The 23,667-nt window shown below is 40.5% G+C and overlaps 1 protein-coding gene and 1 pseudogene across 6 annotated transcripts in view; one reads left to right on the plus strand and one right to left on the minus strand.

Annotated features, from left to right (window-relative positions):
- Positions 1-5,087: 5,087 nt before the first annotated feature.
- Cdkl2 (cyclin dependent kinase like 2) overlaps positions 5,088-23,667 on the minus strand; it is a 49,638-nt gene continuing 31,058 nt past the window's right edge. For 4 of the 6 annotated variants that reach the window (XM_005068150.4, XM_021226046.2, XM_013112037.3 and 1 more), the window contains exons 13-14: positions 8,113-8,199; positions 5,088-7,224 (exon numbers count right to left, since the gene is read on the minus strand). In XM_005068150.4, coding sequence (XP_005068207.1) covers positions 8,134-8,199 — 66 coding nt within the window. In that variant the 3' untranslated portion in view covers positions 5,088-7,224; positions 8,113-8,133. The remainder of the gene's footprint in view (positions 7,225-8,112; positions 8,200-23,667) is intronic. The other 2 variants (XR_005877825.1, XM_040747397.1) reach the window with 2 other exon arrangements.
- LOC101829403 lies at positions 8,857-9,379 on the plus strand (annotated as a pseudogene).

The following is a 23,667-nucleotide window of genomic DNA, read 5'->3' on the forward strand; positions in this document are numbered from 1 at the left end:
GCAGGGGGGGGGCCAGAATTTATCTGAGAGGACAGAAAAATCTGCCCCAGAATCTAAGACGCCCCTAAAGGACTTGCCTTCTATCTTTAATGTAAGTTGGGGGCGGTTCTCCATAGTGGCTACCCAAAATGCTGCTGGGCCGGTACTTCCAAAACCTTGGTTGCCCCTTTTTTCTTTAATTTTTCTAGCCTCACAAGGAGCTGTAGGGAGGAGGAGTATCTGAGCAATCCGTTCTCCTGCAGGGATGGCAACAACCCCACTGCCCACTGATGTCATTATTTTAATCTCCCCCTCACTATCCTGGTCTATAACACCAGGGTGTACCTGGATGCCTCGAAGAATAGTACTGGACCGTCCCAAGAGTAGTCCGACCGTGCCTGGGGGCAATGGCCCATGCACCCCAGTAGGGAGGGCCTGGATCCCCATTTCCGGTGTTAGGATTGCCCAGGCAGAGGGAGCGAGGTCCAATCCTGCACTCCCTGAGGTGGCTCTAAGGAGGTCTGAGATATGAAGGGGTTGCTCTGGGGGGAGAAAATGAGTCCTGCGACTGCCCAGAGCAGGGGTCATTGCCCCGTACACATTGGTTTTGGGGCCCTGGGGCGGGGCCCTCCTCCCGTTTCCCTGATTATTATTAGCAGGAAGGAAATTTCCCTCCCGGTCAGTTTTAGAGTAGCAGTTATTGGCCCAATGATATCCCCTTCGACAACGGGGGCATAAACCAGGTCTCTTGAGACCCGTAGTACTATTTTGAGGGCGCTCTCTATGGAAGTGTCCCTCTCTACCACAGCTGAAACATGTTTTTCTCCCTCCCAGGGTAGGTCTTTCTTTCCCCACTTGAGGCCAAATAGCAGCAGCTAACACTTGGCCCTGGATGAAGTTCCCATCAATGTCCCTACAAATCCGGATATAGTCATTTAGACTTTTATTGCGATAGGGGCGAAGGGCTTCCTTACAATATTTATTTGCATTTTCAAATGCCATCTGCTTTATGACTGGCATCGCAGGCCCAATGCCCCCAAATATTCTTTCTGCTACCTGACTGAGACGGTCTACGAAGTCTTGAAAAGGTTCGGAAGGTCCTTGAAGGACTTTGGACAGATGATCCCCTCCTTCCTTGGAAGGCAATGCTTTCCAAGCCCCTTGGGCCGCTGCTGCCACTTGGGCATAGACTGCGATGTCATATTGCATTTGTTGCTGAATGGTGGCGTATTGACCACTCCCGGTAAGCATCTCCACATTTCTCTGGGGCTGTCCGGCCTGTGCATTTCTTTGGGCTGTCTGGCTGCATCTTTCCTGAAACTCACCTCTCCAAATCAAATAATCTCCCCCCGACAGAGCTGCTCTGCAAAGCTGCTGCCAATCGCCAGGTGTCAAATTAAGAGACGCAAAAGATTCCATTAAGGAAAGTGTAAAGGGAGCCTGTGCTCAATAATTTAAAGTTGCCTCTTTAAGTTGTTTTATATCCTTAAAATTTAAAGGGTTATGACGCCTAATGACCTGTCCAGAATTGTTCGGATCTGGAACTTCCATTACTGGGGCCACCACCGGGCAGCATTGGACCCCTCCTCTGGGTCTTCCCTCCAGGTCCGAGAAGGACTGGGTTATCTCATAGGAGGAGTCCCTTTTTCAGAGTATGGGGAAGGGTTTCTCTCCCTGTCCTGTCTTTCCTTAATTCGAATCTTTTTAGTTCTTTTTTAAGGGTCGCGATCTCAGCAAGTAACCGTTCCTTTTCAGACTGTGACGAGTCTGAGTCTGAGCTACTTCCATTTTCTAGGTCTGATAGAGAAGGATATAACCGATTCTGACCGGAGTCCTTCTTTTTGGGTCGTGCCCGGAGATCTCTACCCATTTTTTTGTTGTTACTAAGAGACTCCCCGTCATCCTCACTAACAATGGAGCCTCTAGTTTCAGTCACGGTCTCTTCCTCACTCTCTTCCCCTGAACTCAAGGAGGCTTGAGTCTCAGTCTCTTGTAACTCTAAAAAAGCCTCTTTTGTGTCCTGAACTACCTGGTGGTGACGAACCTTATCTGTCAAAAGTGCTCCCCTCACTAATCTCCATAAGGAGAATGTTGTAGGGGGCAAGGACTCAGATCCCTCTTTTCGTAAGTCTATGAAGATCACGGCGAACCTCCTCCCAATCTGGAATATTTAAGCTTCCCCCAGTAATGAACCATGGACTGGCTCGTTCGATCGATTTTAGAAAGCCTTCTAGGGTTTTAGACTTGACTGCAGTCCCATGTTCTTTAAGTAACTTTTTTAGTTGATACTGTAATGATTCTAGCTTCCTGGAACTATTCCCCATAGTTTCTTAACCCCGTCCACTTACCTCGCTTTCACGATCTCAGTGGGACCTCCAATTGTCATGTCTGCTGCATGGCCTGTGTCCGAGAATGTGCGGAGGGTGTCGGGGATTGACAACACAGAGACTCGTTCAACGATATAAAGAGAACTTTAAACAGGCTCCGAAAAGGTTCAAGAAAACTTCCTAAGAAAGGCTCCCACCAGAGAAGCTTCTGCTCTCTCCTCTCCCCTGGCTGGTTCTGCTCTGACCCCAGAGGTGTGTGGGTTTTTGAAGGTGCGGTTAGTCTTTGGACAAGGTCGAGGTCAGGGCGGTTTCCGTGGGAAGGCCTTTTCCAGGAACTTATTGTATCGTTTTTAGTAAACATGTTTTTACTAAACATTGTCTTACAGCTGCCTACTCCCAGGCAGAAGGGGAAGTGGGTCTCTGCTCAAGGTCTGGTGTTCCCACACCGTGGAACCAGGCTGGCAGGAAGGCTTCACCCTACACATCTGTAATAGCAACAATAAGCAAGAAAAGTGTAAATCAAAGAGAGATCATTTTCATCCATCAGATTAGCCAAAATAAAATGTATTAATATTAGCTCTCAAGGACTGGAGAGATAGCTCACTGGCTAAGAACTAACTGTTCTAGAGGACCTGGGTTTGGGTCCCAGCTCCCACATGTCAGCTCACAACCAAGTATAACACCAGTCCCAGGTTATCAAAAAATCCTTCTGACCTCCACAGGCACCAGGCACACACTTGGTACACAGACAACCATTCAGGCAAAACATCCATACACATAAGATTGAAATAATTTTAAAACTACAACATTTAATCTAAGAAAAAGTATCTGTTCACCTAGTAAGGGTAAGAATATAATTTGGCACAGTCTTTTTGGAGGACAATTTGGCAGAATCAATTGAAACTAAAAGCATACCTTTTCATTTTGTTTTGTTTTTGTGATGTGGATGGTCTCACTATGTAAACCAGGCTGGCCTTGGACTCAGAACTCACCTGCATACCTTCAAATATTGACCTCTGGGGAACACTCTTACCTTCACCACTTTGTAGAGGCCATGTGGTTCCATGGATACGTAGCTACTAGTACAACCAGAAAAATCCCAATTCCTTTCATTTCCATTAATTAAGGAAATACTTTAGCAGAAAATCAGTACTCAGTACTGTGAGTGAAGCTTCACTTAATAATAAAGAAAATATCTCATTTCTTCTTCCTTTAAAAGTAGACAAAGATACAAGTGATACCAGGAGTCTAAACTCCAAAAGCTCATATTACCTATTAAAACTTTTTATTTTATGTATGGATATTTTGCCTACATATATGACTGTATGCCATTTTGTGCTGGTACCCGTGGAGGCCAAAAGAGGGCATGGGATCCCCTGGAACTGGAGTTACAGGCAGGTGTGCACCAACATGTGGGAGCTAGAAACAGAACCCAGGTCCTCTGGAAGAGTAGCCAGAGTTCAGAACCATTGAACCATCTCTCCGGCCCCCAACTCTTGGTATCTAAATAAATGTTTAATAAATTAATTTCTGCTGTAAAGAATTACAGCCATAATTTATGTCAACAAACACCCACTGGCTTTCTTAATAAGTACCTTCTTTAGTGTCCAAGCCAAGGTAGGTCCACACAAGATATGAACACTGTCTCTGCTTTCAGTTGCTATTCTGATTACTGCTACTGAGGAGAAACACATTGATAAGGTCTGGTTCCTAATCTTGAGGGACAAATGAGTTGGCAAGGCAGTGGCACTATGCTATTCCTGTTCACTGACTAGAGGTGTCATCCCAGTCTAGGAACAGGAAAAGTGTGGTGATGTGACACACAACGTTCTCATTCCCCTGATTCTATCTCATGCTGACACAGCATTTCCCAGAGTTTTATTTGAACCTTTCTCACTTCTACAAGAAATGATTCTGTGTACCATAGTAAAGAATAAAAGAATTAGACAAGGCCCCAAAATGGGGGGGGGCAACTTTTCATGAAAAACAATGTAAAATGACTATTTCTGTTTTAAAGAAAGATTGTGGTGAGTAACGCATCAGGTGTCCCAAACTCATGTTACTGCTGGGAGACACGTCAGGGTTTGCAGTAAGGCATTTCACAGGAGAGTGTGATAAGCAGTAGTTATGCTGCAGATTAGTTATATCTTCAAGTTATTTTGTGTTTGAAACTAAGAAGAAGAAAAAAAGGTAATACCAATTAGAAAGAAATATGAGAACGTAACTTTTTATACAAATAGAAGTGTTAAGGGCTCCTTCTGTCATAAGCACACTCAACACAAACCAATATAGAAAAACAGTCTAACTCACTAGACACACCTAAACCTTTAAAGCGAGCTGTAGTGGGTTCTACTTCCCAGCCCACTTCCTGGTAGGTTCTACTTCCCGGCCCACTTCCTGGTAGGTTCTACTTACCGGCCCACTTCCTGGTGGGTTCTACTTCCCAGCCCACTTCCTGGTAGGTTCTACTTCCCAGCCCATTTCCTGGTAGGCTCTACTTCCCCGCCTGTGGGTTGGTCATATGAGGAGGCCTTAAAATCAATTCAACCACATTTTCCAGACCAGCAGCTTCATGCAGACTCTGCTGAATAAAATACGCTAAGAGGAAAAAGGCAAAAGTGGGGGAAGCCTGCCATTCCAAACACACAAGGAGTCCCTACTGGCAGAACCATGTTCTAAGCCTGGACTTGGGTCTCTCATTCCTTTGCCAGATGGTGTGACAAATGTCATTTTGTCATAATATTGCCTACATATATCAACAAAAAAGAGGAGAGAATTAACTGATTATTTCAATTGTATTTATTAATACCATATAGTGGTATGTATATTATTTGTAATCTTTTAATTAACACAAATTAAAGCCATTTATCGTGCTTAGACAATATTTATTCATTTTAAAACATAGGTAGGTACAGCAAGCCCATCGTCTCCCAAAAGTACTTAAAATAATTTCACATTAGCATGTTCACATGAATTGCATTCTTGTAAGAAGGGACTAAATACCCACAAATTGAAAAAAGGTATTATTTTTGTCAGTACCTACAGACTTGATTTGAATAATCTTTAGTTCTTTAGTTCCACACTGAAGCTCTAATAAAATATGATCTTCAAATATCAATGAGGACTTAGGAAATGATTTTTACTTCCTTAATTCTAAAGTTCACAAAGTGTCCTAATAGGCCAAAGATACCAAACTCAAGTACACAAATTATAAGGTAGCTAATGGAGCTCCCTCGGTCTTCAAGCTAATGTTTCCTATTGGCTTTTACATGGAAATAGCACTGAATGAACTAGGGGCCCTCAGCGTTAAGTACTGTCTGCTTTCCATGCTGCTGTCTGCTGGCAATATTTTTCAATGTCACAGTATAAGTAAAAAAAAATGGTATTTTAGTAGAAAGCCTAACTCTAGTGACATAGAGACTTCATCAGCATGTTAGTCTTAAAATCCAGGCAAACCCATGGCAAGAGGTTTAAAACACAGTCTATTAATAAAAATGAAAATTTAATTTAACTACTACCAACAGACTTTTATGTTGGAACCTTTTATTTTGTCTCCTCCTGAATGTCTACTCCTTTGACGTCCCAAGTGTCCAAGTTTAGGATTTCATTTTTAAGTCCCCCAGGGTAATGACGAATTCTTGTTCAACTCTTAGGCTAAGTTCTAGTCAGTGGCTTTTGAAAAAAAAGAAAAAACAACAACATATTAGATAGTTAGATACAAAAAACCTACACAAATTCTGGCCCCCTGAAGAACTATGTTCTCAAATGATAAATGTGGGCCATGGCTAGAAACCCAGAAGTCAAGACCCTGGAGTCATACTGGTCTTATCCTCCCACCCAAAAGCTTGTAAACCTGTTCATCAGCTTATGTGGAATGCAGGCAAATAACTATGCATCTTTGTAAAAGGATTTGGGTAAACCTAAGTATTTGCGGTAACAAGGCAATAGTAATAATGTTTGTGGGTTGAATCCACTATCAACCTCCATCATAACCATTATCATGTAACTACAACCACTGTCATAGACAAGACTGGAGTTCATAAAAGCTTCCTCAGAGCCTCTCCAGTTGAGTGACTCAATAGCAAGTGGCCTCCCAGGAGAACTAGCTCGATTACTAGGCAGCTGTACACCACCCCTTACTTTGTATACCTTTTTCCTCAGGGAGAAGCTCAGTTCTTAACTCCAAGGTGTAGCTACAAAACTCTCCTCCACATCATTCTAGTCATGTCCTTCCACACGGAGCATTAGCACCAGAATCTCTCTTACAGAGGACCAGCCAGTCCAAGTCATTAGACACAGGATTCTCTGCCTGGTTTACATCAGTCAGTACTTAGATCAGAAGAGACCTGATTCCCATTCCACACTGACTGCACATCAACACGACAGAAAACAAAGACACATCTAACCTTAGACAGCAGTCACACACCATCTTAATGCCTAGAAGCAAGCTTTTTAAATGTGTTCTTACAGTTAAGGTAAAGGAAACTTTTCTCTTACAGAGCCTAGCTTTTGTTTTATTTTCTTCAACTGTAAACATTTATATAGATAATATGCAAAGTTCAATGCACAAAAACATGACCTTTTATAATGATTCTTTCCCTTTTTTACTCTTTTAATCTCAGATAACTTTAAATACACAATCTAACTAATATCAAATACACACTCATGTAACAAGAACCATATCACTATTCTTTCATGGATATATCTTGAAATAGCATCAATAGGTTGGAAAGGTGAAGGGATAACGGCAGGGGGGGGCACTTGTTCAATCTTCCTTTGAAATATTTGGAAGTCTGTCTTGTCTTCTTCTGCAAAGCCTTTCTTAGAAAATGTAGGTAGTTGAGAAAGAAACAGTCAAACTGCAGATCTCTTCTAGGGCATCAGTTGCAAGAGGACGTCATCTCAGTGCTAGCAGCATCTGGAAGCAGGGTACACCACCAAACACTTTACACAGAAGCTTTCTGGAAACTGACTGTCACATTGTTTACTTTGTCATGTCAAATATGTTGGTAATACTTGTAGGTACTGTGTAGTCTGAGAAACTTTAAAGACAGTTCTCAGGATAATTTCCAACCTAAACAATCATGTGTAGCATACTGTCTCATTTTACACAAACACTCACTGATTTTGACATAACAGACCTAAGTTTTACAGGGCCTGCAACTTGTAGAGTTCATGCGAATTAAATTCAATGGACTGCTTCATAAAGATCTTTCTTGGGGCCTTGAAAGAGCTTGTGTAAATGAAGGCTTGCAATTTAAGCTTTGTTCACTTGAAAGTAAATTTAACTCTGACATCACAGATGTTCACAATACTTCACTGAGGTTAATAAATTAATTCCAAGGACACCATTATAAGCACATGATATTTTATATCCATCATATTTTACACAGAGTTAATGAGATATTAAATAAGGTAGCATAGCAGATGTCCAAGTGGGAATGGGCACTAAAATGTTAATTCTTATAAGCAAGGTTACTGTTTAATATATTGTGCATTCTGCCTTACTGGGACAAAAATATCCAGGGAATCAGTGAATGGATCTTACTTTACACATCCACAGGAAAAGGGTGATTCTGGAGACAGACCGGCATTCTGCTGGAGGACTTGTCACCCTATATTCACATTATGTCACCAAGTAAAATGCAGGTTAGCTTGAGAACAAATGTAAGCTCCATGGAAAGTGATTTCATCCTATAGATGATGCTCCCCCTGCTTTTCTGGGGCCGCACACCCCTTCTTTGTCATAAGTTCTTATGGAATTATGAAGAGTTAGACAGTTTCAGGTGGGAGGACTCAGACCTACCCTGTTCAGGTTAAGTGGGTCTCAGTGCTGGTGTTCCATCCGAGGCAAATCACCCTCAGAATCATCAGACAGGGGCGATCCTGCTCCCTGTGGATTAATAAGTAAGTGTTACAGATTACTTATTGTTACTTACTACAAAAAACTCTCTCCACCCAAGAATTCTGATTGTGTCTGCCAGACCCAGATGCTCAGGGCTTGCAGCTGAAGTTGCTCTTGTGGAAAAGGATGAAGAGGACCCTGTTCCTATGTTTATATACATTTTTGTTTGTTTGTTTTGAGACTGTTTCTGGCTCCAGCTAGCCAAGAATGACCCTGAACTCATTGATCCTCCTGCTTCCAATTCCCAAGTGCTGGGATTAGAGGCATGCACTGCCACACCTGGTTTATATACGTTAAATGGAAAGGTAGAGAAGTTGGAGAGATGGCTTAGAGGACTTGTTGGATTCAATTCCCAGCATGCACATAGTGGCTCACAATATCTGTAACTCCAATCCAGTTCCGGGATCTCTGGCCCCTCTACTCACTGAGCACATACATGGTAAGGCTTCAAACTCAAAGAGATCCACCTGCCTCTGCCTCCCAAGTGCTGGGATTAAAGGTGTGAGCCATCACCACCTGGGCGGCCTGGGCATGGGCGGCACCTCCTTCCTCTCCTCCCCCAGCCCCTCCTCTTGGGTATGGTTGAGCCTAGGGGCACAGCGGAGACACTGCAGGATCCGAGGCCCAGAGCATCTTAGCGGTGAACAAAAAATGGGAAAGAAACAGAATGGAAAGACTAAAAAAGTTGAAGAGGCAGAGCCTGAAGAATTTGTGGTAGAAAAAGTACTGGACCGGCGTGTAGTGAATGGGAAGTTGGAGTATTTCCTCAAGTGGAAGGAGTTCACAGATGCTGATAATACTTGGGAACCAGAAGAAAATTTAGATTGTCCAGAATTAATTGAAGCATTTCTTAATTCCCAAAAAGCTGGTAAAGAAAAAGATGGTACAAAAAGGAAATCTTTATCTGACTGAATCTGATGATAGCAAATCGAAGAAGAGAGATGCCGCTGACAAACCAAGGGGCTTTGCCAGCGGTCTTGATCCTGAACCAATAACCGGTGCCACAGACAGCAGTGGAGAATTAATGCTTCTCATGAAATGGAAGGACTCAGATGAGGCAGACTTGGTGCTGGCAAAGGAGGCAAATATGAAGTGTCCTCAGATTGTCATTGCCTTTCATGAGGAGAGGCTGACTTGGCTTTCTTGTCCAGAAGATGAGGCCAAATAATTGTTTGCATATATATATATATATATATATATATATATATATATATATATATATATATATAATCTGGATCTTGGGTTTTGAATTAGTAGTGTAGAAAAAAATAGCATTCTAATGAAAGTCAAGTTTGATATGCTGGTTTTTGAAAGTATTGATAGTAGTTGGGATATTTTTGGTTTTTGTTCTACCTCAAAGGGCACTGATTCCTTTGAGCAAATAAAAGCTTTCTGTAGTTACTTTCTTTCACAATAGAATATTTGACACCATGTTGTGTTTCCTTGGCTTTGAAGAACAGCTTTTCTTAAACACTGAGGAGATCTTACAGTCATTAGTCAACCAGAACTTATTTTTAACTGGGTTTTTTTTGTTTGTATTCGTGTGTTGCATAAGACATGTAACTTTTGTCTTGTTTTTTAATACTCAAAAACTGTAGATGAAAATGTGTTGATGAGGTTCCATCATTTTGAACATGTTCCTGAAACCATAACCTTTCAGATTATAAATAGATGATTCTGTAATTTATTGGATAGTTTTACAGCAAGCATATCAGAATTTATATGTTATCACATACAATAGTTTATTTACAAAATTTTGTCATTACTAACTCGCCCTTCAGAAAATGGAATTAGAAAAAGTTGTAGTGTGTTTTAATAACAAGATCCAAGCTGGGTATGGTTGTTCATGCCTTTAATCCCAGCACTCTGAAGGCAAACGGATCTCTGATTTAAACTAGGTCAGCCTGGACTACACAGAGAATCCCTGTGTCTAAAAACCAAACAAAAAGCTTTAAGTGGGCATGTAAAGGTTCCTCTAGTGAACCATTCCTTTGTAGAAAAGTTAAAAATCTACTAAAAGGTTATGACTCATGGAATATCTGTTTGCTGGAGGAATGGAATATAGTTAGAGATGATGTTGGCAATTTCAGACCCACCAACATAAGTGAACAAAATCTGGTAATATAAATTAATGACTTGCTCTTTTATTGTAAATGACACAGCAAGATGACAAGAAAAGTCACATAATATACCATTATTAAATAGTACTGGATAGGATTAAAAAGCTTAAGTTCAATTTTCATTTAGAATGCCACACATGCAATAATAGTTACTCAATAATAAGGAATAGGAGAACATAGCATCAGTTACTACACAGAAGAAAGCCTGGAGCTATATTTTTTATATCATTAAATTTATCAATTATATTGTTAGTATTTGACATTTAGTTCCTTTATTTATCACTGGGGACTGTTTCTAAATGTATCTGTACACTATGAAACCTGAGAACTACTTTTGCCATGAAGGCTGCTGCTTTCTCAGTGTAGAGTGATATAAAATTATCACTTTCTTTTAAATTCCACTCTATTATTAAATATTAACTGATCTTTAAACCTATTTATGGGGAGAAGAGAAACATTCTTCTGCTTTTTTATAAACAACAAATAAAATAATTACATGTTGAAAATAATTATTTAATGACTTGCATGCTTTTTCTTTACCTGACTCATTCCTGACTGGTAGGATCAATCTTTTCAGTATTTGGGTTCTGGTTCAATGAGCCAGAAAAGTAACTTTGTAGTATCAGAATGTCATCCAACTGTATATTTACTTTATTGTAAATAACGGTGAACAGTGGTCAATAAATAGTTTTATATTCCTTTTTTAAAAAAGATTTATTTATTATTTTATGTATGAGTGCTCTATCTGCTTGTATGCCTTTATACCAGAAGAGGGCATCAGATCCCACTAGAGATGGCTATGAGCCATGTGAGCCACCATGCAGTTTCTGGGAATTGAACTCAGGACCTCTGGAAGAGCAACCAGTGCTCTCAACCGCTGAGCCATTTCTCCAGCCTCAATAAATATATTTTTTAAAAAATACTTTGAAGCTGATGTCATCCCAGCACCAGAGAGCAAGGAGGTGAGAGGATTTTGAGTTCAAGGCTGGGCTACCCAGTCCCCTAAGCCCCACAAACAAAGACGAGCTACTGCTCATCTGCCTGGCCCCCATAACCAATCTCCCTCCACCCCACCGACCCCAAAACAAAAGCGAAACTCTGGTGCAACCAAAGCAGCCATTACAACTGTTACACAAAGCTTAAAACAAATGACGGGAATCTTCAACACAGGCACAGAGGCTGTGAGAAAATAACCAGTGACCATGGTAGGATTGAGTCAGACAGTATCTGAAGTGTTGAGAGCTAACTGTGTGGGCTAACAGCAGAATGAAGTGCTGGGGAGAGAAGTCAGGTGGTGAAGCTCTTGCCTGAAGAGCTGAGTTTAGTCCCCAGAATCTTTTTTTGGTGGGGGGAGGTTGGTTTTTGAGACAGGGTTTCTCTGTAGCTTTGGAATCTATCTTGGCACTCACTATGCAGACCATGCTGGCCTCAAATTCACAGAGATCCACTTGCCTCTGATTAAAGGTCTGCACTACCAATGCCCTGCTTAGTCCCAGGAAGGAAGGAAGGAAGGAAGGAAGGAAGGAAGGAAGGAAGGAAGGAAGGAAGAAAGAGCTGAGTGTTGCATCATAAGCTTATATCTCAGCATTGGAGAAGCTGAGACATGTAGCTATCTGAGACACGCTGGCCAGCCACACTAGCCTAGTCAGTGAGAGATCGCATCTCAGAAAATGAAATAGACAGATCCTGAGATGATAACACAAGCAATAAATATAAATAGGGTGCATTAAAGAGAATAAACAAAGCGAGTCCAGCTTCAGGTGAGATTGGGTCTCCAGCGGGGACCCCCGCCCTTCCCCCATCCCCTTCCCCCATCCCACTTGATCTTCGGGGCCACTCCTGGCATCCAGAAGACCCGCCCACACAGGAAAGACATCAGCCCCTCCAAGACGCCAACCCCAGTGAGTCCAGCTTCAGGAAAGACATCAGCCCTTCCAAGACCCCAACCCCAGCGAGACCAGCTTCAGGAAAGACATCAGCCCTACCAGGACCCAAACTCCGTGTCAGCATCCCCAGCTTCAGCTGCAGGAAGGAAGGAGACCAGTGGAGACAGAAAGACCCCACCGGCACCCACTGAAAGAAGAGATGGGAAGAAGACAGAATAAGAGAACACTCAGCAATAGAAACACCAACATGACCCCACCAGAATCCAGGGATCCAACACCAGCAAGACCCGAAAAGCACTACATAGACGAAGAAGAGGAGACAGACCTTAAAAATTATTTCAGGAAGATGATGGAGACCCTCAAAGAAGAAATGAGGAAATCCCTTAAAGAAATAGAAGAAAAAACAAATAAAAAAATCCATGAAATGGGGGAAAAAATTCAAGAAATAAACAAATCTCTCAAAGAATCTAAAGAGCACCAAGAAAGAACAACCAAAAAAATGAAGGAAACAACTCAAACAGTTGAAGGATTGAAAGCTGAAATAGAAACGATAAAGAAAACACAGAATGAAGGGATGCTGGAAATAGAAAAGCTGGGTAAACGATCAAGAACTACAGATGCAAGTATCACCAATAGAATACAAGAGATAGAAGAGAGAATCTCAGGTGTTGAAGACTCATTAGAGGATATAGAGTCGTCAACCAAAGAAAATCTCAAAACCAACAAATCCTTAACACAAAATATCCAGGAAATATGGGACACCGTGAAGAAGCCAAACCTGAGAATAATAGGTATAGAAGAAGGTGAAGAAATTCAACTTAAAGGTACAGAAAACATATTCAACAAAATCATAGAAGAAAACTTCCCTAACCTAAAGAAACATATGCCTATGAAAGTACAAGAATCTTACAGAACACCAAATAGGCTCGACCAGAAAAAGAAGTCACCTCGCCATATAATAATCAAAACATCAAACCTACAGAGTAAAGAGAAAATATTAAGAGCAGCTAAAGAAAAAGGCCAAGTAACATACAAAGGCAGACCTATCCGAATTACACCTGACTTCTCAATGGAAACGATGAAAGCCAGAAGATCCTGGACAGATGTCCTACAAACGCTAAGGGAACAAGGATGCCAGCCCAGACTACTATATCCAGCAAAGCTCTCAATTACCATAGATGGAGAAAACAAAATATTCCATGACAAAGCCAGATTTAAACAATATGTATCCATGAATCCAGCTCTACAGAAAATGCTAGAAGGAAAAGCTAGAGCCAAGGAAGATAACTACATTCACAAAGACACAGGCAATATATAATCACACTTTACAAAACACCAAAAGAAAAAGGGAGGAGAAACTACACAAAATAACTTCACTAACAATAAATCAAGCACAAGCAAGGATCACCAATCAATGGTCATTAATATCCCTTAATGTCAACGGCCTCAACTTGCCTATAAAAAGACACAGACTAGTAGAATGGATACGAAGACAGAACCCTTCCTTCTGCTGCATACAAGAAACACATCTCAACATCAAAGACAGACGTTATCTCAGAGTAAAGGGTTGGGAAAAGATCTTCCAATCAAACGGTCCCAAGAAACAAGTGGGTGTAGCAATCCTAATATCTAACAAATTAGACTTCAAATTAAAATCAATCAAAAGAGATGAAGAAGGACATTTCATATTCATCAAAGGAAAAATACATCAAGACAAAGTCTCAATTTTAAACATCTATGCCCCAAATACAAAGGCACCTACATTCGTGAAAGAAACATTACTAAAGCTCAAAATGCACATAAAATCTCACACACTAATAGTAGGAGACTTCAACACTCCGCTCTCACCGCTAGACAGGACATCCAGACAGAAACTTAACAAAGAAACAAAAGAACTAGTAGAAGTTATGACCCAGCCGGGCGTTGGGGGCACACGCCTTTAATCCCAGCACTCGGGAGGCAGAGGCAGGCGGATCTCTGTGAGTTCGAGGCCAGCCTGGTCTACAAAGTGAGTTCCAGGACAGCCTCCAAAGCCACAGAGAAACCCTGTCTCAAAAAACCAAAAAAAAAAAAAAAAAGAAGTTACGACCCAACTGGGTTTAACAGACATCTGTAGAACATTCCACCCAAATACAAAGGGATATACCTTCTTCTCGGCACCACATGGAACCTTCTCTAAAATTGACCACATAATAGGAAGCATAGCAAATCTCCACAGATACAAAAAAATTGGAATAACCCCCTGCATCTTATCAGACCACCATGAATTAACATTAGAATTCAACAATAACACAAATCGCAGAAACCCTACAAACTCATGGAGATTGAACAATGCACAATTGCACCATCCCTGGGTAAAGGAATAAAAAAAGAAATTAAAGACTTCCTCGATTTCAATGAGAATGAAGACACAACATACACAAACTTATGGGACACTTTGAAAGCAGTGCTGAGAGGAAAGTTTATAGCACTAAGTGCCCACATGAAAAAACTGGAGAACAGTCATACTAGAGAATTAATAGCACAGCTGAATGTTCTAGAACAAAAAGAAGCAAACTCCCCCAGGAGGAGCAGACGCCAGGAAATAATCAAATTGAGGGCTGAAATCAATCAAGTAGAAACCAGAAAAACACTGAGAAGAATCAATGAAACAAAGAGTTGGTTCGTTGAGAAAATCAACAAAATAGATAAATCTCTGTCCAAACTAACCAAAAGACAGAGGGAGAGCATGCTAATTAACAAAGTCAGGGATGAAAAAGGGGACATAACAACAGACTCTGAGGAAATCCAGAGAATCATCAGGGCATACTTTGAAAATCTGTACTCCACAAAATTTGAAAATTTAAAGGAAATGGACAATTTCCTGGATAGATATCACTTGCCAAAACTAAATCAAGAACAGATAAACAATCTAAACAGACCTATAACCCCTAATGAAATAGAAGCAGTCATCAAAAGTCTCCCAAATAAAAAAAGCCCAGGCCCAGATGGCTTCAGTGCAGAATTCTACCAGAAATTTAAAGAAGAGCTAATTCCAATACTCCTCAAAGTATTCCACACAATAGAAGCAGGAGGCTCACTGCCAAACTCTTTCTACGAGGCTACAATTACCTTGATACCAAAGCCACACAAAGACACAGCTAAGAAAGAGAACTATAGACCAATTTCCCTCATGAACATTGATGCAAAAATACTCAATAAAATACTCGCAAACCGGATTCAAGAACACATCAGAAAAATCATCCACCATGATCAAATAGGCTTCATCCCAGGAAGGCAGGGATGGTTCAACATTAGAAAATCTATCAATGTAATCCACCATATTAACAATCTGCGAAAGAAAAACCACATGATCATCTCACTAGATGCTGAAAAAGCCTTTGACAAAATCCAGCACCCCTTCATGATAAAGGTCCTAGAGAGATCAGGGATAACAGGAATGTACCTGACTATAATAAAAGCAATATACAGTAAACCAACAGCTAACATCAAACTAAATGGAGAGAAACTCAAAGCAATTCCTCTAAAATCAGGAACAAGACAAGGCTGTCCACTCTCTCCATATCTCTTCAATATTGTACTTGAAGTTCTAGCTACAGCAATAAGACAACAAAAGGAGATAAAGGGGATACAAATAGGAAAAGAAGAAGTCAAACTTTCACTATTTGCAGATGATATGATAGTTTACATAAGTGACCCAAAAAACTCCGCAAGGTTACTCCTAGAGCTGATAAACACCTCCAGCAATGTGGCAGGATACAAGGTAAACTCAAAAAAATCAGTGGCCCTATTATATATAGATGATGAAGTGACTGAGAAAGAAATCAGAGAAACATCACCCTTTACAATAGCCAAAAACAGCATCAAATATCTGGGGATAATGTTAACCAAGGAAATTAAAGACCTGTATATCAAGAACTTTGTGTCTTTAAAGAAAGAAATCAAAGAAGATACCAGAAAATGGAAAGATCTCCCATGCTCTTGGATTGGTAGGATCAACATAATAAAAATGGCAATCTTGCCAAAAGCAGTCTACAGATTCAATGCAATCCCTATCAAAATTCCATCACAATTCTTCAAGGACCTGGAAAGAACATTAATCAACTTTATATGGAAAAACAAAAGGCCCAGGATAGCTAAAACATCCCTATACAATAAAGGAACTTCAGGAGGCATCACCATACCTGACTTCAAGCTCTATTATAGAGCTATAGTCCTGAAAACAGCTTGGTATTGGCACAAAAATAGGCAGGTAGACCAATGGAACCGAATTGAAAGCTCTAATTTTAACCCACACACCTAAGAACACTTGATTTTTGACAAAGAAGCTAAAACTGTACAATGGAAAAAAGAAAGCATCTTCAACAAATGGTGCTGGCATAACTGGGTACTGGTATGCAGAAGACTGCAGATAGATCCATGTTTATCGCCTTGTACAAAACTTAAGTCCAAATGGATCAAAGATCTCAACATAAATCCAGCCACATTGAAACTTTTAGAAGAGAAAGTGGGAGATACTCTTCAACGAGTTGGTACAGGAGACCACTTCCTAAACATAACACCAGTGGCACAGACACTGAGATCGACAATTAACAAATGGGACCTTCTGAAACTAAAAAGCTTCTGTAAGGCAAAGGACACAGTCAAAAAGACAAAAAGGCAGGCCACAGAATGGGAAAAGATATTCACTAACCCTACATCTGACAGAGGGCTAATCTCCAAAATTTACAAAGAACTCAAGAAACAAGTCTCCAAAACACCAAAGGATCCAATTAAAAGGTGGGGTACAGAGCTAAATAGAGAATTCTCAGTAGAGGAGGCTAAAATGGCCAAGAGACACTTAAGAAAGTGCTCAACATCCTTAGCCATCAGGCAAATGCAAATCAAAACAACTCTGAGATACCATCTTACTCCTGTCAGAATGGCTAAAATCAAAAACACCGAAGACAATTTATGCTGGGGAGGATGTGGAGAGAGAGGAACACTCCTCCACTGCTGGTGGGAGTGCCGACTCATACAGCCTCTTTGGAAATCAGTATGGAGATTCCTCAGGAAAATGGGAATTAATATACCACTAGACCCAGCAATTCCACTCTTAGGCATATATCCAAATGAGGCAAGTTCATACAACAAGAGCATCTGCTCCACTATGTTCATAGCAGCATTATTTGTAATAGCCAGAACCTGGAAGCAACCTAGATGCCCCTCAACTGAAGAGTGGATAGAGAAAATGTGGTACATTTACACAATGGAGTATTACTCAGCAGAAAAAAACTATGGAATCTTGAAATTCGCAGGGAAATGGATAGCACTGGAAGAAACCATCCTGAGTGAGGTAATCCAGTCGCAAAAAAGACAAACATGGTATGTACTCACTCATATATGGATTTTAGACATGGATCAGGATAGTGCCATTTTGCACTTCCACTGATAGAGAGTCTGGGAAACAGGAAAGAACCTAAAAGATATGCATATATGCATAGTACCCAAGAGAAGAGGATGGAGACAAGATCCCCTGAATGGATGGGGAACACGGCGAGGGGTGGGGGGGAGTGGGACCTGGGAAGAAGAGAGGGGTGAAGAGGAAGAGAGTTGGTCATGGGGGAAAAGGAAGTTGAGGGGTGGGGGTAGAATAGGGGGAAGAGGGAATCATAGGATCAGATACAGATCAGGCACCAGAGCGACCTCGAGTGATCTAAAGGGATAACACCAATTGGCAAGCTAAGCAATAGTGGAGAGACCACTTCGAATGCCCATTCCTGATAATGAACTTGATGTCTATAACCATCCGGGAGCCTTCATCCTGTGACTGATGGAAGCAGAGGCAAACACACAATTAATCACTGAACTGAACCCAAGGAACCCAGTGACAGAGAGAGAGGAGTGATGAGCAAATTGGCAAAGAATGGGCTGGCAAAACCAGCAGAGACAGCTGATCTGAACAGGGGAGAGCTCTTGGACCCCAGACTGACAGTGGGGAGGCCAGCATGGGACTGATCTGGACCCCCCCAAATGTGAGTGTCAGCGAGAAGGCCTGGGCAACCTAAGGGGCCCTGAGCTGTGGATCAGTGTCTATCCCTGATATACAAACAGTCTTCGTGTGCCTATAGCACAAAGAGGGATGCTCTCTCATCCTGGACTCTTAGGGGAGTGCCTGGACCCTACCCAGAGTAAAATGACAGACTCTGATATCCCTTATGTGGATGGATTTGGCAATAGGGTGGGGGGGGGGAAGGGGAGTGCGGGAGGAGGGGAGGGAGAGGGAACTGGGATTGACATGTAAAACAAGCTATTTAAAATTAAAAAAAAAGAAAGAAAAAGGATTAGGCACCTTTGGGTCATAAAAAAAAAAGAGAGAGAGAATAAACAATACCTCCGAGAAGTCTGGAATACATTCAAGAAGCTAACCCTGAGAATCACAGGATAAAAGGAGCAGAGGTAAAACTGAATGGGATAGATAAGACTATTCAGTCCCATTATTATGGCACTGATGGAAGGGGTGGCTACTGCACAAAAACAGAAAAAGAAAGAAGGAAAGGAAGGAAGGAAGGGAGGAGGAAGGAAGGAAGGAAGGAAGGAAGGAAGGAAGGAAGGAAGGAAGGAAAGAAACTATCACAGAAAACTTTCCAAATTTACAGAAAGAAGTAGGCTTCCAGACAAAAGAGGCATACACAACTCCAAACAGACACAACCAGAAAGGAACTCTCCATGGCATATATGAGAGTGTCAAAATACAAGGTAAAGAAGTGATCTCAAAAGTAGCACAAGAAAAATGTCAACTCAAAAAGGCAGAAATATCACAATCACCTCAGACACTCATCAGCAACCGTATCTGAAAGGAAACAACTGTAACCCAGAATGCTATACCCTGCAAACTATCTCTCAAAACTGATGGAGAAATAAAGGTATTTCAAGAGAAATACGAATTAAGGCAATTCATGACAGCCACACTACAGAAAGTTGGTGGGATACTTTACAAGGAAGAAGGCAAAAGGTAGCCTAACTAAGCCGGGCAGTGGTGATGATGCATGCCTTGAGACAGCTGTGTAGCATGAATTAATAATTGTGCTTATACTGATCTTTTAAAATGTAATGCATAATGGAATACAGACTATAGATAGTTACTTAGAATTTATAGTTAGGTAAGTTAGGTTTTCTAGATATACAGAAATATATTTGAGATAGATAAACAGTCTTCAAACCTCTCAAAGACCTTCAGAAAATGGCATTTAAAATGGTTTAGGGTATTTCTTGACAATGAGAAATGTCTGCTCCTGGCAGCACCAATTACGTCTGAGGGGAAGATAGGCATCGAAGAAACTCGTTATTGAGTTTGCTTTCAACATAGCAAGATTAGCCATTTGGGCAAGAAACTGCTCTTGCATAGACTGTTTGACTGTTACTATATAAATTGAACATGCAGGACCCACAGAAAAGTGACTGCTGAACTCAGTCTTACAGGGTTCCTGCTTCATGGAAGAGTCTACCAGACTTTCTGCAGGACACAGAAAAATGACTGACAGACTGCTAGTGCAGATGGCCAGTTTGAAATTTCCTGCTTTGCTGAGAAGTGTTCCAGACACATTGTGGCCTATGGGCTGAAGATTGATGCCCCAACGTTACAGAGGAACTTAGGGTGACTGTCCAGGCAGTAAGATATCTCTGTCAATCTTAGTGTTTATAGATTATCCTTCTGTGGTCTTTGATGGAGTTGAAGATAGATAGTTATAATTATAGTTTTCCTTAGTTATGATAAAAGATAAGCTACATATAGAACTTTGGACTCACAAGGATGGGATGGATGATATTTTCTTTAAATCTTGCTAAAATATTGTAACTATGTTCTTATTTGATAACTGTTTTGTTATATACATTTTGACTATCTTAAAGTTAAGACCTTTCTTTTTGCTTAAACAGAAAAGAGCTGATGTTGGGGAGAAGTCCTGTGCATTTGTCAATAAAGCACTGTTGAGCCAATAGGAATCTACATAGGTGGGACTAGGAGTCCAGGAGGACTCTGGGAAGGAGAAACACAGGAGAGTCAACATGTAACCGCCATGGGGTAGGAAGCCCGGAACTATTCTCCGGTAAGAGAAATACTTAGATTAACAATTATGGGGTAATTACTTAAGTCAGAGCTAGCCAGTAAGAAACAAGCAAGGCCAACAGCTTCATAATCAAAAAAAAAAAAAAAAAGACCCAGAGACTGATATTGGGGTTAAAGCTTCAATCTGAAGATTAGAGAAGCAAAGCAGTCAAGCCAGTAGGCCTTACCTCTACCCACGCTGAAATGACAATCCTGTCCCCACAAATCCTCAAGAGGCAAAAGGCTCTCAGATCCTGTCTCACCCTCCTTATGCTCCTTTCTCCACCCAGCCATATCACTCCTGCTGCCATGGGTGGATCTCTGAATTGGAAGCCAGCTTGGTCTACAAAGCAAGTTCCAGAAACATCCAGGGCTATACAGGGAAACCCAGTCTCGAAACAAACAAAGGAAGATAACCTAACTACATATAAACAAACTAGACTGGGGAAACAACCACGTCCAACACAGCAACTTAGCAAATTCTCGGAACTAACATGGAAGCAGGAAAAGAAATATGAATAATCCAGCAAAACAGAATATCATGTAACATATTTATAAGAAGCAGAAACTTTAGTGTAAGTGACCTCAACTTGCCACTAACAAGATACAGACTAAGGGATTAAAGAACAAGAGCTATCTATATTCTGCTCCAAGAAACATGCATGACCAGCAAATATACCCCAAAAATGTAATAGCACAGGATAGAAAACAAACTACCAAGGAAAAGTAAAGTATAAACAAGCCAGCATAGCTATCCTTATATCACACAAAGTTTCAAATCAAAGCTAGTTGAAAGAGATAAAAGGGGACATTATCTATTAATAAAAGGAGCAATTCATCAAAAGACAAAACAATTGCAAATCTTTGCACACCAAACATCAGAGTATTAATTTCATAAACAAACACAAAAAGACATAAATAACTACATAGGTCCTAATACAGTAACAGTGGAGTACTTCAATATTCTACTCTTCCAAACTAAAAACAAGTAAAGACATTTCAAAGCCAAAATATACCCTGGATGAACTGGACTGAACAAATATATAAAGACAATATTCCACCCAATAGTTCATAGAACTTTCTCCAAAACAGGTCACACCAAAGGACAAAAGTCAAGTCTCAACAAATAAAATAGCAACAAAAGAGGTAATTATTTATCTCCTATCAGACCATAATCAATAACAAGAAGTCAACAGTGAGAAACTACAGACTTTTGAATCAATAGTGTGTCAACTAAGAAATCAGACAGGAAATTATAAAATTCCTAGAGACAAATGATAATGAAAACACATCCTATTAGAACCTCTGGGATACAGCCAAGGCAGCCCTAAGAGGAGAGTTTATCGTGAAACATGTTCATGAGAGACATCAAATAAATCAGCTAGAAAACAGACTACCCTAAACAGAGCACATAGCAAGAAACAGTGAAGATTAGGGAAGAAACTAAGAAACTGATATCAGAAGAACAATACACAAAACCAATCAAAAAGTTGGTTCCTTGAAAAAGTTAATGAGATAGACAAACCCTTAGCTAAGCTGGCAAAAAGGGAGTGGGAGAAGATATAAACTAGTAAAGTGGGAAACCAAAAGGCTGTCATCACAACTGATTCCAATAAAACTCAGAATGTCATTAGGAATTACCACAAAAACTCAAACTCTGAAAAGCTGGATAACCCAGAAGAAATGTCTAAAAGTATATCACCTACCAAAATTAATCCCTGAAGACGTAACTTAAACAGACCCATTATAAGCAATGAGAGTGAAGCTGTTATTAAAAGCCTCCCCTTTAAGACAAGCCCAGGACCAGGTAGATTCACTGCTGAATTCTATCAAGCTTCCAAGGAAGACCTCACACTAATTCTTAACTTATTCCATAAGATAGAAAGTGAAGAAACACTACCAAATTCATTCTACAAAGCCAATATTATCTTATACCAAAACCAGGTAAAGACACACACACACACACACACACACACACACACACTACAGACCTACTTCCTCAATGAACATAGATGCAAATATTCTGAAGAAATTCCTTGCAAACTGAATTCAGGAACACATTTAAAGAATTACACATCACCAGACATGGTGGTGCATACCTTTAAACTCAGCATTCAGAAGGCAGAAGCTGGTGGGTCTCTCTGAGTTCAAGGCAAGCATTAGAAATTAGAAAGTTTCAGGACAGACAAGGATACATGTCTCACAAAAAAAAAAGAGGAGGAGGAAGATATTTTCACTAAGTAGGCTTTGTCCCAAAGGCAAGGTTTACTTAACATACATAAACAAACATGAAAGACAGAAATCACATAATTATTTCAATTAACATTCAAAACTCATTTCACAAATGCTTTATACCACAGCCATATAGCCAACTGCTTTAAATCAGTGTTCTCTTGCTGTGAAGAGCCACGGCAACCATGACAACTCTCGTAAGGGACAGCATCAGCATGGCAGGAAGCATGGCAGCACGCAGGCAGACAAGGCGCTGGAGGTGAAAGAGTTCTATCCAGATCAGCAGGAAGCAGGAAGAGAGAGAGCCAATGGGTATGGCTTGGGCTTTTGAAATCTCAAAGCCCACCCCCAGTGACACACTTTCTCCAACAAGGCCACAACTACTGCAACAAGACCACACCTCCTAATAGTGCATTTACTATTAGGTGACCAAGCATTCAACTCTGAGCCTATGGAGGCCATTCTTATTCGGACCACCACACCACATGGAGAATATTTCCTCTAAAGTCAGCATCAAGGATTTGCACTCTTGTCTCTCTTATTTGATAGAGGGCTCAAAAATTTAGCTATAGTAATAAGAGAAAGACATAAAAATAAAAGGGATAGCAATAGGAAGAGAAGAAGTCAAACTATCCCTATTGTCAGATAACATGATTTTTTTTACTTTAAAGATCCTATTGATTTTAAACTCTCAGAAATAATAAAACTTAAAGTTGCAGCATACAAAATGAATTTAAACAAAAGTAGCCTTCATTTATACTAACAGTCTACTGCCCAAGAAATTAGGATATTAGGAAAAAATATTCCATTCAAAATAACTCCCACCAAAATTAAGTGTGTAGGAATATATCTAAGCAAACACGTAAAAGGCCTCTACAATTAAAATTTCAAGATATTCAAAAAAGGAATGACAGAAGAGACTAGACATTGCAAAAAATATTCCATGTTCCTGCATATGTACAGTACTGTGAAAATGTCTATACTGCCAAAACTAATATACAGAATTAAAGTAATACTTATCAAAATTTCCATGTCATATGTCATAGGTTTAGAGAAAACAATGCAGGAATTTATATGGAACCACAAGAGACCACGGATAGACAAAGAAGTCTTGGAGTAAGAGCAATACTGG

The sequence above is a fragment of the Mesocricetus auratus genome, unplaced genomic scaffold (assembly GCF_017639785.1).
Source record: "Mesocricetus auratus isolate SY011 unplaced genomic scaffold, BCM_Maur_2.0 Super-Scaffold_100006, whole genome shotgun sequence".
NCBI classification, from domain to species: domain Eukaryota; kingdom Metazoa; phylum Chordata; class Mammalia; order Rodentia; family Cricetidae; genus Mesocricetus; species Mesocricetus auratus.